Source organism: Myxocyprinus asiaticus, chromosome 4 (assembly GCF_019703515.2).
Source record: "Myxocyprinus asiaticus isolate MX2 ecotype Aquarium Trade chromosome 4, UBuf_Myxa_2, whole genome shotgun sequence".
Taxonomy (NCBI): Eukaryota; Metazoa; Chordata; class Actinopteri; order Cypriniformes; family Catostomidae; genus Myxocyprinus; species Myxocyprinus asiaticus.
Window position 1 is genome coordinate 60,499,333 of NC_059347.1, and position 17,000 is coordinate 60,516,332.

Below are 17,000 nucleotides of genomic sequence, written 5' to 3' on the forward strand. Positions count from 1 at the left end.
CTATTACCATGGCAAATGTAAAAAAAAAAAAACCATGGTATTACTATAGTTAATATAAAAGACATGGTATCACCACAGTAAATATGAAAAAACCCTGGTATGACCATGGAAAATGTAAAAAAAAAAAAAACATGGTATCACCATAGTAAATATATCAAATAAAACTGGTATTACCATGGTAAATGTTCAGAAAACATGATATTACCGAAGTACATATAAAAAATCTGGTATTATCATTGTAAATGTACAAAAAACATAGTGTAACCATAGTACATGTACAATAAAACATGGTTTTACCATCGAAAATTATCAAAAACATGGTATTACTGTAGTAAATGTACAAAAAATCATGCTACTACCATGGTAAATGTTCAATAAATACCATCATATCACTTTGGTAAATGTACAAAAAACATGGTATTACCATAGTAAATATAATAAACATGGTTTTACCATAGTAAATATAATAAACATGGTTTTACCATAGTAAATGTACAAAAAAACATGGTAAATGTTACAAACACAAATGCATATTACCATGGTAATTGTAAAAAAGAAACTACCATGTTTTTACCAAAGTAAATATATATATATATATATATACACTATATTGCCAAAAGTATTCGCTCACCCATCCAAATAATTGAATTCAGGTGTTCCAATCACTTCCATGGCCACAGGTGTATAAAATGAAGCACCTAGGCATGCAGACTGCTTCTACAAACATTTGTGAAAGAATGGGCCGCTCTCAGGAGCTCAGTGAATTCCAGCGTGGTACTGTGATAGGATGCCACCTGTGCAACAAGTCCAGTCATGAAATTTCCTCGCTACTAAATATTCCACAGTCAATTGTCAGTGGTATTATAACAAATTGGAAGCGATTGGGAATGACAGCAACTCAGCCACGAAGTGGTAGGCCACGTAAAATGACAGAGCGGGGTCAGCGGATGCTGAGGCGCATAGTGTGCAGAGGTCACCAACTTTCTGCAGAGTCAATCGCTACAGACCTCCAAAGTTCATGTGGCCTTCAGATTAGCTCAAGAACAGTGCGTAGAGAGCTTCATGGAATGGGTTTCCATGGCCAAGCAGCTGCATCCAAGCCATATATCACCAAGTGCAATGCAAAGCGTCGGATGCAGCGGTGTAAAGCACGCCGCCACTGGACTCTAGAGCAGTGGAGACGCGTTCTCTGGAGTGACGAATCACGCTTCTCCATCTGGTAATCTGATGGACGAGTCTGGGTTTGGCGGTTGCCAGGAGAGCGGTACTTGTCTGACTGCATTGTGCCAACTGTGAAGTTTGGTGGAGGGGGGATTATGGTGTGGGGTTGTTTTTCAGGAGCTGGGCTTGGCTCCTTAGTTCCAGTGAAAGGAACTCTGAATGCTTCAGCATACCAAGAGATTTTGGACAATTCCATGCTCCCAACTTTGTGGGAACAGTTTGGGGATGGCCCCTTCCTGTTCAAACATGACTGCGCACCAGTGCACAAAGCAAGGTCCATAAAGACATGGATGAGCGAGTTTGGTGTGGAAGAACTTGACTGGCCTGCACAGAGTCCTGTCCTCAACCCGACAGAGCACCTTTGGGATGAATTAGAGCGAAGACTGTGAGCCAGGCCTTCTTGTCCAACATCAGTGTCTGACCTCACAAATGCGCTTCTGGAAGAATGGTCAAAAATTCCCATAAACACACTCCTAAACCTTGTGGAAAGCCTTCCCAGAATAGTTGAAGCTGTTATAGCTGCAAAGGGTGGGCCGACGTCATATTAAACCCTATGGATTAAGAATGGGATGTCACTTAAGTTCATATGCGTCTAAAGGCAGATGAGCGAATACTTTTGGCAATATAGTGTATATATTTAAAAAAAACTTGGTACCTTGTCCATAAAACATGATTTATCATGGTACATGTCCATATCAAATGACTGTGTCTCAATGCTAAGTCCTAAATCAGGCGTTATAACACACAACAGTTCATTGGCACGTGACATCAACACCTCGCAGACTGGTGGCTCTTCAAACGGTTGGCACACGGGCACGCCCAGTTAAACTAACGCTAGTGCCAGACTTAAGTTTTGTCAAGGATGTAGAATAATTGGTATGAAAGTGTTTAAAAAGCCAGAAATAACCCAAGGATGTTTGGTTTATTATTTATCTTTGATTTTGACAATCTTTGTGGTGCTCTCACAGTTGAATAATACTGGATGTGATACTGGAATTGTTTTAAAATTGATTGGTTCTGGTTTTACTTGACTGGTTCCTGTAAGCAATTATTTAAACTACACAGGGCCAGAAGAATCATGTTTTTAAACATTTGTTATTACCTTGTTATAACTTAGTAATAACAGTATACATAGGCTACTAATATAATGAAATCGCTTCAAAAAATCTAATCATACAGTAGCCAATATAAACCATAATATAGGAATAGAAAACCATAAACCAAACAGGAATATAAGTTGAAAAATAGACATTGCCAATGAATTATTCATTAATGATATAACTCTTTGAATGAACATTAAAGGATCTGTAAGCATTGTATAATGTAGTAATGTTTGTAAATGGCTTTAATGAAAGATTTTAACACATATAAACTAACAGGCAGTATATTTTTACCGTCATTAAAGTGAGTGGGGGTGTAAGCCCTGATTTGCTTTGACAAGACAGTAAAGTTGCCATTTGCAGAAGCGTCGCAGTAAATGCGCATTTGTCATTTCTGATGGAACGTGTCATTTTCTGTAACAGGAGACGAGGCGTCAAACAAGGAGCTGCAACAAAAATCCATTAGTGAGAATGATGAATGTTATAAGATAAATCAAAGCTGCTCATTCATTTCATTTGTCAACACTGATCACTCGGCACGTGTTTACATGTTTCACAACGTTAATCATATACATCAGTCTATTGATGGATCATTAATATTCTCAAAATAAATAAACTGACTTTGAAACATAAATGAATAAAGCTTCTTAGAAATATAAATTGTTTGACACTTTTCATTAAACAATTTATAGTTAATGCTCATCTCGTCATTTCTACTAAACAGAACCTTTTGAACCTTTTTGATATGACTGTATTTTTCTACTGAAGTATTTCTATTAAAGAGCTTTTAGAAAAATGCTCTGGTCAACTTCAGACACTTTAACTGATTAACAGGATGGAGATAAAGAGCTCAAATTAGTCATTGATCAGTGAGTGACTGACAGTTATCTATAACACTCTATGGAACGCACACGGGCAGCTATTTTCATGGATACAAGCGGCATGAAATGGATACACAGCTCCTATCTACTTGAATGGAAAAGACTGAAATCTCCAAAATGGTTGGTCAGGATTAAAATCAAACAATATATTTCAAATCAGCAATAAAATCTGACAACAATTGTATCATTGATTGTTCTTCTTTAGCTCAGATCATGCTAAAAACGCTATTTTTCAGGCTGGTTCAGCTAATGCGCATACACGTCAGTGATTACACCGATCAGCCACAACATTAAAATCACCTGCCTAATATCGTGAAGGTCCCCCTCGTGCCGCCAATACAGCTCTGACCCGTCGCGGCATGGACTCCACAAGACCTGTGAAGGTATCCTGTGGTATCTGGCACCAAGACGTTAGCAGCAGATCCTTTAAGTCCTGTAAGTTGTGAGGTGGGCTTGTTGGTCCAGCACATCCTGTAGATGCTCAATCAGATTGAGATTTGGGGAATTTGGAGGCCAAGTCAACACCTTGAACTCTTCATCATGTTCCTCAAACCATCCCCGATGGTTCCCGGAACCATTCCCGGAATACATGTGCAGTGTGGCAGGGCGCATTATCCTGCTGAAAGAGGCCACTGCCATCAAGGAATACTGTTGCCATGAAGGGGTGTACCTGGTCTGTAACGATGTTTAGGTAGGTGGTACGTGTCAAATTGATGTCCACATGAATGGCAGGACCCAGGGTTTCCCAGAAGAACATTGACCAGAGCATCACTCTGCCTCCACCGGCTTGTCGTCTTCCCACAGTGCATCCTGCTGCCATCCCTTCCGCAAACAGCACACGTGTACACGGCCGTCAATGTGATGTAAAAAAAGAAAACATGATTCATCAGACCAGGCCACCTTCTTCCTTCAGACCAGGCTCCAAGGTCCAGTTCTGACGCTCTCGTGCCCATTGTAGGCACTTTCGGCGGTGGACAGGGGTCAGCACGGGCACTCTGACCAGTCCGCGGCTAGGCATCCCCATAAGCAGCAAGCTGTGATGCACTGTGTGTTCTGACACCTTTCTATCTTGACCAGCATTAAATTCTTCAGCAATTTGTGCTACAGTAGCTCTTCTGTGGGATTGGACCAGACGGGCTAGTCTTCGCTCCCCATGTGCATCAATGAGCCTTGGGCGCCCATGACCCTGTCACCAGTTCACCGGTTGTCCTTCCTTGGACCCCTTTAGCTAGGTACCAACCACTGCATACCGGGAATACTCCACAAGACCTGCTGTTTTGGAGATGCTCTGACCCAGTCGTCTGGCCATCACAAATTGGCTCTTGTCAAAGTCGCTCAGGTCCTTACGCTTGTCCAATTTTTCCTGCTTCCAACACATGAAATTCAAGAACTGATTGTTCACTTGCTGCCTAATATATAACACCCCTTGACAGGTGCTATTGTAACGAGATAATCAATGTTATTCACTTCACCTGTCAGTGGTTTTAATGTAGTGGCTGATCAGTGTATATCCAAGAGACGATCTTTCAGACCTGACGGTTCCTGAACGTCAAGTTATATTGATCTTTACAAACATAAAGAAATAAATTGAGATAAAACAATTGATCATAGCTTTCATTTTGGCATCACATCAGTAATGCAAATCACTTTGCTCAGGAAGAGGCTGATTATACATGCTCATTTGTTGGTAAGCAGGAGTATTAAAGCACATGAAATGTGATTTGCTCATTCATTCACTCTTAAATCAGACTCAGTAAGGATACAGATCAGATATGACATCATTAATAGCCGTGTGCAATTACTGTATGAGTTCCAGTGTAATTTCATGCAAGAAAGAGACTTGCCTAATGTCGTGTATCATTTCTGTACCAGTACAGTCAAAAAATGACATTGCAAAAATTGTCAGTGTTTTGTAATCTTTGTTGTCAACTTTTGTTCAACTACAACTTTACCTGGAAGCTGTCGGAGGTGAGGGCTGTTTTCTTGTTTATTCATGTTTTTCCTCTCCTGTTTGTTAAGGAGTTAGGAAAGTTTTCTGTATTTCTGTTTGATTTATTTTGTTAGGATGTTTAGTACTTTTGAGCAGTTAGATTGCTTTTTGTTTTGTCATTTTCAGCTTTAACTCCCTCTGAAGTCTTTTGCTCCCTGTTCATTTTATTTGTTCTTCCTCTTTTGAATCGAGTAATAAAAAAACTGAAAATTGCATTACTGACTTTGTCACCTTTATGTTGCATCCCAACCCCCAGACGGGTCGTAACACATTCAAAAAATGACACACCTTCTTCAAGATTGAGAGAAAAATGCTGCTTTTACTTCACAGCAGATCACACTAGACATAAATCTCAAATCATGAAAGCTTTTCACTTTGAGCCTTTTAAGTGAATCCAATGAGTTCTGTCTGGATAACTGGTATAAGCTGTCATTTTCAAGAACGTTCCCAAACAAATAACATGAGAACATATCTGTGAATATAATCATTTATTTACTGTAGAATGATGCAAGAAATGTACACTTACCTCAAGGTATAAAATCTTTTCTTAAATAAGCCGTTTTCATTCATACGTTGTAATTGCATTAATTATTCGTTACAAACCCTGAAGAGAACGCATCCCGTACAATCAATGACACCAAACACAAATTTACAATACAAATCCAGCAAACAGTGACCCGATTTGATTAAGCATTTCTCTGTATTTGCCCGCATAAAAAGCTTTAATACCTAATAACGTCTCTCTGACACAAAATAAGCATTGTTCTCAATTATATATAGATATGTACATGAAAAGGCCTTGGTTGAAGCTATTTGTAATGGGTTCTTGATTCAGCTGCTGTTGATGCAGACTGATGACATCATCGTTTTGGGGAAGTCCACTGAGGTGGGGTGGGTGACTCCAGTGCACAGAGAAATCTGGAAGACAGATGAAAATTTCAAATCAATAAAATGTACAGAGTTCCTCTTTACATCAAAAATCAAGGTGTTTGCATTGGGTTTGAACACAGATGGGCTCCTCATCTCAGGAAGCAGACATTTGTCCCTATACTTTTCAGAAAACAAAACCCCCATCATCCCATCTCACCTAAACATGGGAATAATCAGAGGCGAAACTGCATTTTCATCAACGCACAACTCACCACGTGCCCCACCGATTATAGCGACCACGAGGAGGTTACCCCATGTGACTCTACCCTCCCTAGCAACTGGGCCAATTTGGTTGCTTAGGAGACCTGGCTGGAGTCACTCAGCACACCCTGGATTCGAACTCGTGACTCCAGGGGTGGTAGACAGCGTTTTTACTCGCTGAGCTACCCAGGCCCCTCACTTCTAGAGGCCACTGTTATACAATCCTTCAGAGCCGGCCACAGAGCAACACAGAGGAATACAAATGATTTTAACAAATATTGGCTTATTTTTGCCCATAACAGATCGGCACAGATTTATCTGTAAAACCAATATATCAATCTACTACAAGTATAAATTGATTAATTGTAAGCAACTCACTTATCCCACTTTGATAGATGGTACGCACTTAGTTCTACTTATATTCATAGCTGAATCTGTCATGTTTCTTTTCTTCTACTCTGATTGGTTACCACGGTGAGTGCGAAATGACAAATTGAGGCAGTTCACCGCATCACCTCACATGTAATCGGGAAAACATTTCTCTGGTGTAGCGTGCGTCACTAATGATACCATAAGAAAACCGTGGAACCCCTTAGAGGACAGGGCGGGATTTTTCTTTGTGAAATAGCTTCGCATGCCCTCAAAATCATTTTACCATGGTTTTACTACAGTAACCCTATTTTAACTGTGATGTTCATAATGAAACCATTGTAGTAATACAGGAAAATGAAAACTATGATAATAAAAATCATTATTTTATAGTTACTATGGTAACCACCCTGTCCAACAGTCACGACCCAGTTTAAAAAACACAGATATAAACAGTTCACACTAATCTATATGTAAAGAAATCCATATGGACAAAACAGAGGGAGAGTGAGAAAAGGAGCCTCTTCCTCATTTAAATGAAAGGAAACATCCACCCGATATTCTGGACACTCTCATTTAACCTGGAAACACACCATGTGACCCGGCGGTGGAATTAATGCAGATGCTGTTGGTTTGTGCTCGGTAATTTAAATACAAATTGTGCTGTGTGCTCTTAAGCATTCAAATCTGAAGCGAACGCTCGGCGTGGGTCGTCACCTCATGAACAAGTGAAATCACAATCACAGATAAACACATTTCAACATCAATTCACTGATGAACACGTGTGCTGACCCACAGCAGCCCAAACAAACATGGACATTCAGAGAAAGATTAGAAGTTTTGTGACTTCATCTCTAAAGGTATGGAGATGCATCATCTTATATAAAATATTAAATGGTGTGCTGTAGAATCAAAAGCAGTTAAGAGTTTATGAAATATGAGTTTTGTGGCTGTTAGCTTGTGCATCTAGCTTTGAGGTTAACTGATCGACACAAGAAAGAAAACTGCCATCAAACAGGAGGTCATTTACAAATAGATGCCTTACAGGTACAGTAGCAAAAACAGCCCGTTGCATTGTTAAGGTCAGAGGAAGGGTAGAAAACAGCCTGATCTCATGTTGCTACAGTCACATTACATGACTGTAGCAACATACAGTATTTGGAAAAGTTAAATTACGTGCTTCATTACACGTTTGGCTGCAGTTTCCCAATAAAATGTCCAGCGGGGGGCGCCAAAAGCGAGTGCAATGGTGTAGTAAATTATTATTATTTTTTTTTCTTTTTCTCCCAATTTGGAATGCCCAGTTCCCAGTGCGCTTTTAAGTCCTCGTGGTCACGTAGTGATTTGCTTCAATCCGGGTGGCGGAGGATGAATCCCAGTTGCCTTCGCGTCTGAGACCATCAACCTGCGCATCTTATCACGTGGCTTGTTGAGCACGTTGCCACGGAGACGTAGCGCGTGTGGAGGCTTCACCCCACCCACCGCGGCATCCGCGCTCAACTCACCACGTGCCCCACCGAGAACGAACCACATTATAGCGACCACGAGGAGGTTACCCCGTGTGACTCTACCTTCCCTAGCAACCGGGCCAATTTGGTTGCTTAGGAGACCTGGCTGGAGTCACTCAGAACGCCCTGGGATTTGAACTAGCAAAATCCAGGGGTGGTAGCCAGCGTCTTTTTCCACTGAGCTACCCAGGCCCCCCTATAACCTAAAACTTTAACCTAAACCTAACCAATAGTATTTTAAAAGCAAACGGGAGGTGACCAGAACAGACATCCTTACCCTAAACCAACACCTAAACCTACCCAATAGAGTTTTAAAAAGCAAATGTGACATGAAAAGCACATTTTCTGAAGCAACCATGTAATTCTGTGTCGCTTCTATGACACTTTTGTCTCACGTGTCAGCTCAAACAGCGGTCTTCTGAGTTTAAAGTCCAACACTCTATCAGGTGAGCTACCGTGCAAGCTAATCACATTGGAATAAGTGTATAAATGTAGGTGTGTCCATAATACAAGCATTCAAAATGTATAATTTTTTAAATGATGCATTATAGTAAGTGTTTCTATATCATATTATAACAGTGTTAGTAATAGAGTGAAAAATAAGTGTTTATAAAGTCATAATCAGCCACTGTACTCGTGATTTGTGTAAAAGTGAATAAAATGCACAGTTGTTGTAGCACCTCTAGTGTTCATTTCACCAGGAAACTGTGACAAAACGTAGAGTTTTGCTATAGAAAAGTTCATTAAATGAGACTAGGTTGGTAGAAAACGGTATGAAAAAACACTAACATTATACAAGAACTACAGGGAAGAAAAATGAAAATTTAAATCCACAGACGGTGTGCACTGCAAAAATAAATAAATAAATAATCTTCTTTTCCAGTAAAAATATATTTAGTATAATAGTATCACTTTTGGGTTGCACTTTATTTTAGAGTGCTTGTACTTTCAGTATACTTAACCAAGAAAGTACTGAGTAATATGAGGTAACTAGATGCACTTAATTGGGCTTAAGGTTAAGGTTGGGGCTAGGTTTAGGGTTAGTACCTAGTAATTAGGGGTTCAAGCCCGAAGGGCTGAAACACTATTGTATTTGTCAGGGTTTTTAGGTGGCCAAGCACAGAAGGTGCTGGAACCTTATTGTATCCGTAAGGATTTTTAGGGGTTCAAGACTGAAGGGCTAGAAACCCTATTTTGTCATGCAGACCAAACTGTAAGTCCTACAGACCTGAAACTTTCAGGGATGGTAGTTCTCCAACTGACATGGTGGATGTAAAGTTTTGCCCCAATCGGCCACACGGTGGTGCTACAGTGATCAAAACTAACAACTTTTCAAAAAATGCCCATAACTTTTGAGCCATGTGTCACACACTCAAGTGCCTTATATCAATGGATTCCTTGGCTCACGGCGAACAAAATGACTCTCAATTATACTCAAAATTAATTTCATTTCCGTAACATTTTTTCAAACTAGTCCTAGGCCATTTGACTGATCAGAACCAAACCAAAGCAGAACGATTCAGTAAAGTCACAATATGAACATTTATCAAAATAATTTTGAAATGTTTTTGAGATTTATCGTCAAACAGTACGCCAAAATGTATTTAGTGGGTATTGCCCTTTTACTAAAATGGTTACAACTTTTGAACGGATTGAGATATTATCACCAAATTTGGTACACTTATGTATGGGGCCATTCTGGGGACTGCATACAAAAAGGTTCATTAGTGTTTGACAAACAAGCGCTTGGTGCAGATGTAACCTGACACCAGTACTCGCTCGCACTGCAAAGCTTAATAAACAATGTTTTATCGACTTACTATAAACTGCCCTGTAATAATTAACTTTAATTTATTGCTGCTTGTTATTTGTATTCATGCAGACCAAACTATCACAAATGTCATCATAAAATCAAATTAAAAATAAACAAATAATTCCACCTTCCTACTAGGAAAAGTGCAATGGCACACCACATGATGTTAGACTTCCAACTTGGAAATATCGACCTCCACTTTTGCCAGGACGCAGGGGCCTGCCGTCACAAAAACATTCCTAAACCAGAAAGATGCACAAACTTGGTACTATACCTTGACTTTTATTAAAAAATATCACTCTGTGAAGCAAAGGTTCTGCATTACATGATGATAATACTTGTTTAACAAACATTTGCAAAGACACGTGTTCTAATAATGCTACATTGTACACTTTCTATAAGTACCTGTAACGCAAATGGGAGCATTGCAGCATCGTTTATAATATGGTTGCTCTGACATGTCTCTAATAACAGTCTAACACCTGCTAGGCTAACAGGATCGTTCCAAATTGGTTCTCTTATAATATTATGACCATCATGCAATGAAATGCCATTATGATCAAACATCAACGGTATCAAGTAGAAATATCCCACATCATGACTAGACTTTCATTTTGATAACAGTTACATCATGGCAACCAAAAAAATACAATTCCTGCATTCATCTCCAAAACATCACATTCTGTTTCAATACCAGCCCGTTATCATGACATACAGGGAACTTTATACAACAGAACTTGTCTATTGCTAACCAGTTATTAATTTTTGCATTTCATGATTATTTGTATGTGCTAAGCGGCTTGAACCCTGATAATTGCTGCTTGCAGCTACATTTACTATAGTTGTTGTAATTATATAGTACAATAAATGTAGAACAGTACTGTAAAATAAAGTGCTACCCACTTTTGTTAATAAGAAAAAGAAAAAAATCTATTTGCAAGTGGGGTAAATAAAGAAACCTAATTCAAAAGTGAAAACAAGTTTATTTTTCTCATCCCAGAAAAAGAAAAAGACTAAAATGACTTTTTGCAGTGATAGGAGATGGCCACTTTAACACACTACATCATTATTATGCTGTTTGCAAGAGTTTGTAATCATGGTGACAAAGTGAAATAAAGATGTCACACTGAAAACGATATTTTGTTTGGTGCTGTTGGAAATAAATCTGCTGTGCTAATTTCACTCGCTGGTCCATATGATATCTTTTACATTTTGTCGCTCAGAAAGGAAAACCCACTGAAGCAGCGAATGCAAAACAGATGAATTGATTATGCTAGAAAGAACGTTTCTGTTAATGTGCGTTCATCCCTCAACGCTTAACACATCAACACATGAGAATTCAGAAGAAACCAAACGTTTTTAAAATAGAGATAAAATCAAATGGATACAGTACGGTTAAACTGCCTGTGTCTAAACTTCAGAACTGACGGTTCGATGAAAGGATGTGATATGAACCATTTAAAAATGAATGAGAGGAAGATGAGGAAGAGGAGAGAGCACAGGAAGTGGCTTCAGTCTTAATGAGCTCTTGAATATTTGATGGCAGCGTGACCTCTCAAACACGATTCCATCATCACAGTGAGCGCTTTTCACAATCACACGACCCATCCTCATCTGAGACACGAGCGCTTTGAGCTGTTTGTTATCACTAACACACATGCTGCGGTCATGTTAGTGGTGTTAGTTGTGAATTGTTAAATGGCGTGTGAGGTTGATGCATCAGTAGTCCAAAAAACATACTTATAAAAGACAGTTATGGATGATGTTTGGTCAATACAGTGTTCCAGTCATACTAAAATAAACAATATAGTAACAGCTATGATGTGAAACATCAATTCACCTGCTACTATGTATGAATCAATGACGTGATGCTATCTATTAAGTTATTCCAAAATACATTCAAAATGGGTAGCTCAGTGGTAAAGACGCTGGCTACCACCCCTGGAGTTCGCTAGTTCGCTAGTGACTCCAGCCAGGTCTCCTAAGCAACCAAATTGGCCCGGTTGCTAGGGAGGGTAGAGTCACATGTGGTTCGTTCTCGGTGGGGCGTGTGGTGAGTTGAGCGTGGATACCTCGGTGGGTGGCGTGAAGCCTCCACATGCGCAATGTCTCCGTGGCAACGCTCTTAACAAGCCACATGATAAGATGCGTGGGTTGACCCTCTCAGACACGGAGGCAGCTGGGATTCGTCCTCCACCACCCGGACTGAGGCGAGTCACTACGCCACCACGAGGACTTAAAAGCGCACTGGGAATTGGGCATTCCAAATTGGGTGAAAAAGAGGAAAAAAACAAAAAATGCAATTCACACAAAACAATTACTTGAATACACCTCTGCTACGATGTACATGCGATGTAACCGTCTAGAGACGAAAAATAAATAGATAAATAAATAAAAGTCTCATTGAAATTCTATCCTCCTGAGACCCGAGCGTGACTGCTGTGTGCATTTTCCAATTCCCTTTTTGATTTGTAACTAGTAGCACCTAATAAACAAGCAAAAAAATAAAAATAAAAAAATAACGCAAACTGTTTTCCTAAAAATGTATATCTACATACGTGGACAGCGGGACAAAAGTTGTGAAATTTTAAGTAATTTCAATCTATCCACCTTATTTTGCGGCTGCATTTCCGGCGAATGTGTAAAACTTCAGCTGTCAATAAATAGAAGAATAATAATACCAAAATTTAGTGATATAAGTTTATAAACTATCACATAACCACAGGATGTACAGCAGAATGATGTCCTAATGTTGGATAATTTTCTAACTTCAGCATTTATAGTAAAAGAGCAAGTAAATCATTCACTTGTTGCTGTGTGTTGTTGTATTGAAGAGACGGTAATAAAACCGGCTTCTTTCTTCACCGAGATCATGATGATGCATTGTTTCTTGTCTCTCCATTCACATGTACCTGCATAACCTCCAATGATGCCTTTATTTAAATATTAAGGCGATGTTTCATAAGCCATGCTGAATGTGTGATCTGCATGTCTGTTTACTATACACCGCTAAGAAAGAGAGAATGCTCTCTGACAAGAACGGAGAGTAAAATGCATTCATTAATTTGCCAAGATGAAACGAGATGCAGTTTTGGTGAAAAGAATGTTAAAGCAGCATTCGCCCAGTGGCTTTCTGCTCTCTTGCTGGTTATGTAAAGTTTGTGGAGGCGTGTAAGATGGCGCGGAGTCTGTCCGTGTCAGCGCCTGATTTCATTCATTCTGCCAGTGCAACAGTGTGTGATAAAACTATGGCACAATGCGATAAACGGTAAAACTATATGCGTTCAAAACCAATGAGTTTATGAAAATCATAATTAATGATAATAATATGACGACATATATTGCCAGCTTGTAATATAAAGCAGCATAATGTAGTATTTTTGTAATCGCTAAAACAGCTGATACTGGAAGTGGTCAACATTCAAGGTTGATAATGGCAGCGCCCTAGTTTCGCTGAAAAATAAGGTGGATAGAAAGTCTGATTTTTACATCAAATAATTTATGTTTCCAGGAATGTTGGTTATTCATGTTTTTGAGACGTTATAGACAATACACCTTACGTATAACTCCATATACAGCCCCTGAAAGCAACATTTTCCAGCTTTTGGATACATCGACTGATTCTCAATGTGATAATGCACAGTGAATGTAGGATTCTTATGGAAACCTACTGTCCACATATGTGGACATTGTGTTTAACAGCGTGCCGTTTCAATGCCATTTTTAACATGGCATATCAGATGAAACTATAGACTACTCTTTTGACTCAAACAGGTTTTAATGTGAAAACTTAAGCTGGTTTCTTACCAGATGTAGTTTTGTTGCATTTCTCCAAAAGACAAACTCGGCTGAGATTGGCACCATGTTGTTTTGTTGCATGACTCAGTGCGCTGAAGGGTTACCCCTTTAATGAAAGCCAAGAGTCTCCTGAACTGAGATCAGTTGGTTTTAAAAAATGTAATTAAGCATAGCCTATAGTGAAGCCAAAACGTAATGACGCGGGGTCTCACGAGGATATAATAATGTTTTATTCTTATTTCTCAAAAAATAAGCAGTGAAATTTTTTGTTTAAAATATTATTTATATTTGAAACATTACTTATAATTTATTCATATTAATATATTAATATTAATATAAATAAATACATAACTTTTGAATAAATCTCAAATAATAAATTATATAAATTATATAAAATATTATTTTAATGAAAAGGCACATTTTATTCAGTTCAAATGGAGTAACCCTAAGAAAATTTATTGATATTCATGATTCAAAAGTTCATGATATTTGTGTAAAGAAGTGAATAAATATAAAATTATGTATAAATCTCAAATGATAAATAAATAAGATTAATTCATAAATTATTTAATATTTAAAATTCAATAATAAAATATTTTATTTTTATGAAAAGACATTTTTTTTTGTTCAGGTCAAATGAAGTAACCCTAAGAAAACTTGTGATTTAAAATGTCATGATATTTGTAGTAGTAATAATAATAATAATAATAATAATAATAATAATAATAAATTAATAAATAATTTACGTATAAATATTAAATGATAAATACATTAATATTAAATAAATACGATTTATTTATAATTTATTTAATATTCAAAATTCAATAAAACAACGTTTGATAGAATTTTTGTTTAAAGGAACATGATATTTGTGGGGGGGAAAAATCATCAAAAAACATCTTTGAAAACTTGACATTAATGATAAAGTTGTGTACACTTACAAAGCAAGGATAGTAGGCATGTTTAATACATTTTACTTGATGGTTAGACCGCTTGATAAGGAGCAATGCTATAAATGTTTAAAAAAACCTGAAACGTGTTTTGAAATACAATTTTAAAAGACAGTTTTATTACCTTGGACAAACTTATTTGTAAGTGGCCTATAAATCACCACACAGCACCCACAGAGGCAAACCATTAACCTTAGTTTACACATCAGGGACTAGATATATTATTAACACTTTATAACACATTTAACATTATTTCATTAACAAGTAACAGATCATTGTTCAAAATACATTCATGTAGTTGAGAATGTCCTGAAATTAACTTTGTATTTTCAAATATGATCATTTTGAATGTACTGCATTATATTATGTTTGTTAATGAATAATGCAAGTTTATTATGAATGTTTTCAATTAATTTTTGTTTATAAGATGTCCTAATTCAGGTTAACTGAAAATGTTAAACTTTAAAAGCTTAAAATGTTTATCCATGAAGCTTTGAATATACCTGACTGATCACATAATATTGGTGTTTAGTAAGAAAAAAGTCTTCAGTAACTCTGACGATCTTCTGCTCTTTGTGGAAGTCTTCACTGTCTCACCTGCAGTGATCTTTATGCCGCTCGTCCCTTCATGTCTCTGGTGGATTCAGCAGCTCGAGCCACACCGTCGGCAATCAGAGCATCCTCCAGACTGCGGCGGGCCTGATGGACCTTCAGCTCCTGCTCCCTGAGGAACACCACGAGAGAGAGAAAACGTTGAGAGAGCTGCTGCTGCTGCTGTCTAACAGCGATCTTCATCATCTGTGACCTTTCTTTATCTCATCACCTGACGTCTGTCTCACCATCTCACCTTCACCCCAGCCTGTCAATCAAACTCAACCCCGTCTATCACCTCCTGTAACCCCGCCCCACCATTCCCTCATGCTGTCTGTCTGCTACAGCAGGATGCTTCTTGCTCTTTTGCAATAAAAGTTTGAGTTTTATGTACTATGGCCTACCTAGGCGGCATTTTAAGGGCAGAATACTTAAACATGAACGCTTAGCCAATGCACTGCAATAAGCTATCGCGTTATACAGAACTAAAGAGACAGTTCATCCAAAAATTAAAATGGTCACCCTTTACTCACCCTCATGTTGTTCAAAACCCATATGACTTTCGTGTTTCAGTGTAAAACAAAAGATGATAATATTCTGCTAAACATCAGTCACCAGTAGGAATGTCACAATATATCAATACATCGATTATTGATCAGCACGTTATATTCGATATGTTTTTGAGACATTAATATATTAACATTAGCCAACATTTAAATCAGAAGCCTAATTTACTTTCCAATTCACTGTCAGTTGGCCTTCCATTTAATGTAGTCTTGCGTAATAGCTTTGGGAGACCACAAGGGGGTGATATAACATTTACTGTACTTAATACTGAAGCCGCTTGCTAACCGGATGAGTCGCGTTGCAGGTAGGATAAGGCAGGTATCACACATAGTGTTTATGCAGTGCAGGTGGCAGTCCAAAGTTGTAAAAATTACGACAGTTTTTGTACTTCAAGAACTGACAATACAGCGTTGATGAGTTTGCAGGTTAGTGTATGAAACTGGTGTAACTGCGCAAACTGAACGATTAGAAATGCAGACGTTTATTATGCAACTTCTCTGTATAGCCTTGACAAACTTGTAACTGAAAACACATTGTGTAGGTTATATGAAAGATACATACTCACAATATATCACCCAGTGATACCTAGAGTAAATAATCTGTGTCCTTTGATAATGATTTGGATTGAATTTAACCCCTTACACCCTGAATGCATTTATGAAAGATTTACCTTCTAAAGGGAAAACAAAATAAAGGCTCATAACTTTAAGAAAAAAATATGTTGGGTTATTTGCATGGATTGATTTATAGAAAACCCTTTTGAAATATAAGAAAAACTGATTTGGAACATTTCTGAAATTTTCAGTTTTTGTTTTAATACTACAAAGTTATCGAAAGTTACAGCATTTGGAGTGCTGGTGGCCTTTCATTATTCTAAGTGTCCACAAACCTCTCCAAGCAAGTATTCAGGTGTTTTATTGAACATTAACCCTTGTGCGACCTTAGGGACATTTTGGTTTTTTCGATCATTTTGGCTGTGTTAAAGCCAACGGCATACATTTTGCCAAAGGTGTACATTTTGGGGGAATTTTGATATTTCAACCTCAGTTCGTATAATACATCTATAATACACTGTGTACAC

General features: G+C 38.0%; 1 protein-coding gene across 2 annotated transcripts in view; it reads right to left on the reverse strand.

The window, feature by feature from the left end:
- Positions 1 to 5,663: 5,663 nt before the first annotated feature.
- Positions 5,664 to 17,000, reverse strand: part of LOC127440044 (methyl-CpG-binding domain protein 2-like) — a 55,694-nt gene continuing 44,357 nt past the window's right edge. Inside the window, exons 6-7 of one of the 2 annotated variants that reach the window (XM_051696422.1) lie at positions 15,359 to 15,485; positions 5,664 to 6,110 (exon numbers count right to left, since the gene is read on the reverse strand). In XM_051696422.1, the coding sequence (XP_051552382.1) occupies positions 15,371 to 15,485 (115 nt within the window). In that variant the 3' untranslated portion in view covers positions 5,664 to 6,110; positions 15,359 to 15,370. The remainder of the gene's footprint in view (positions 6,111 to 15,358; positions 15,486 to 17,000) is intronic. The other variant, XM_051696423.1, reaches the window with a different exon arrangement.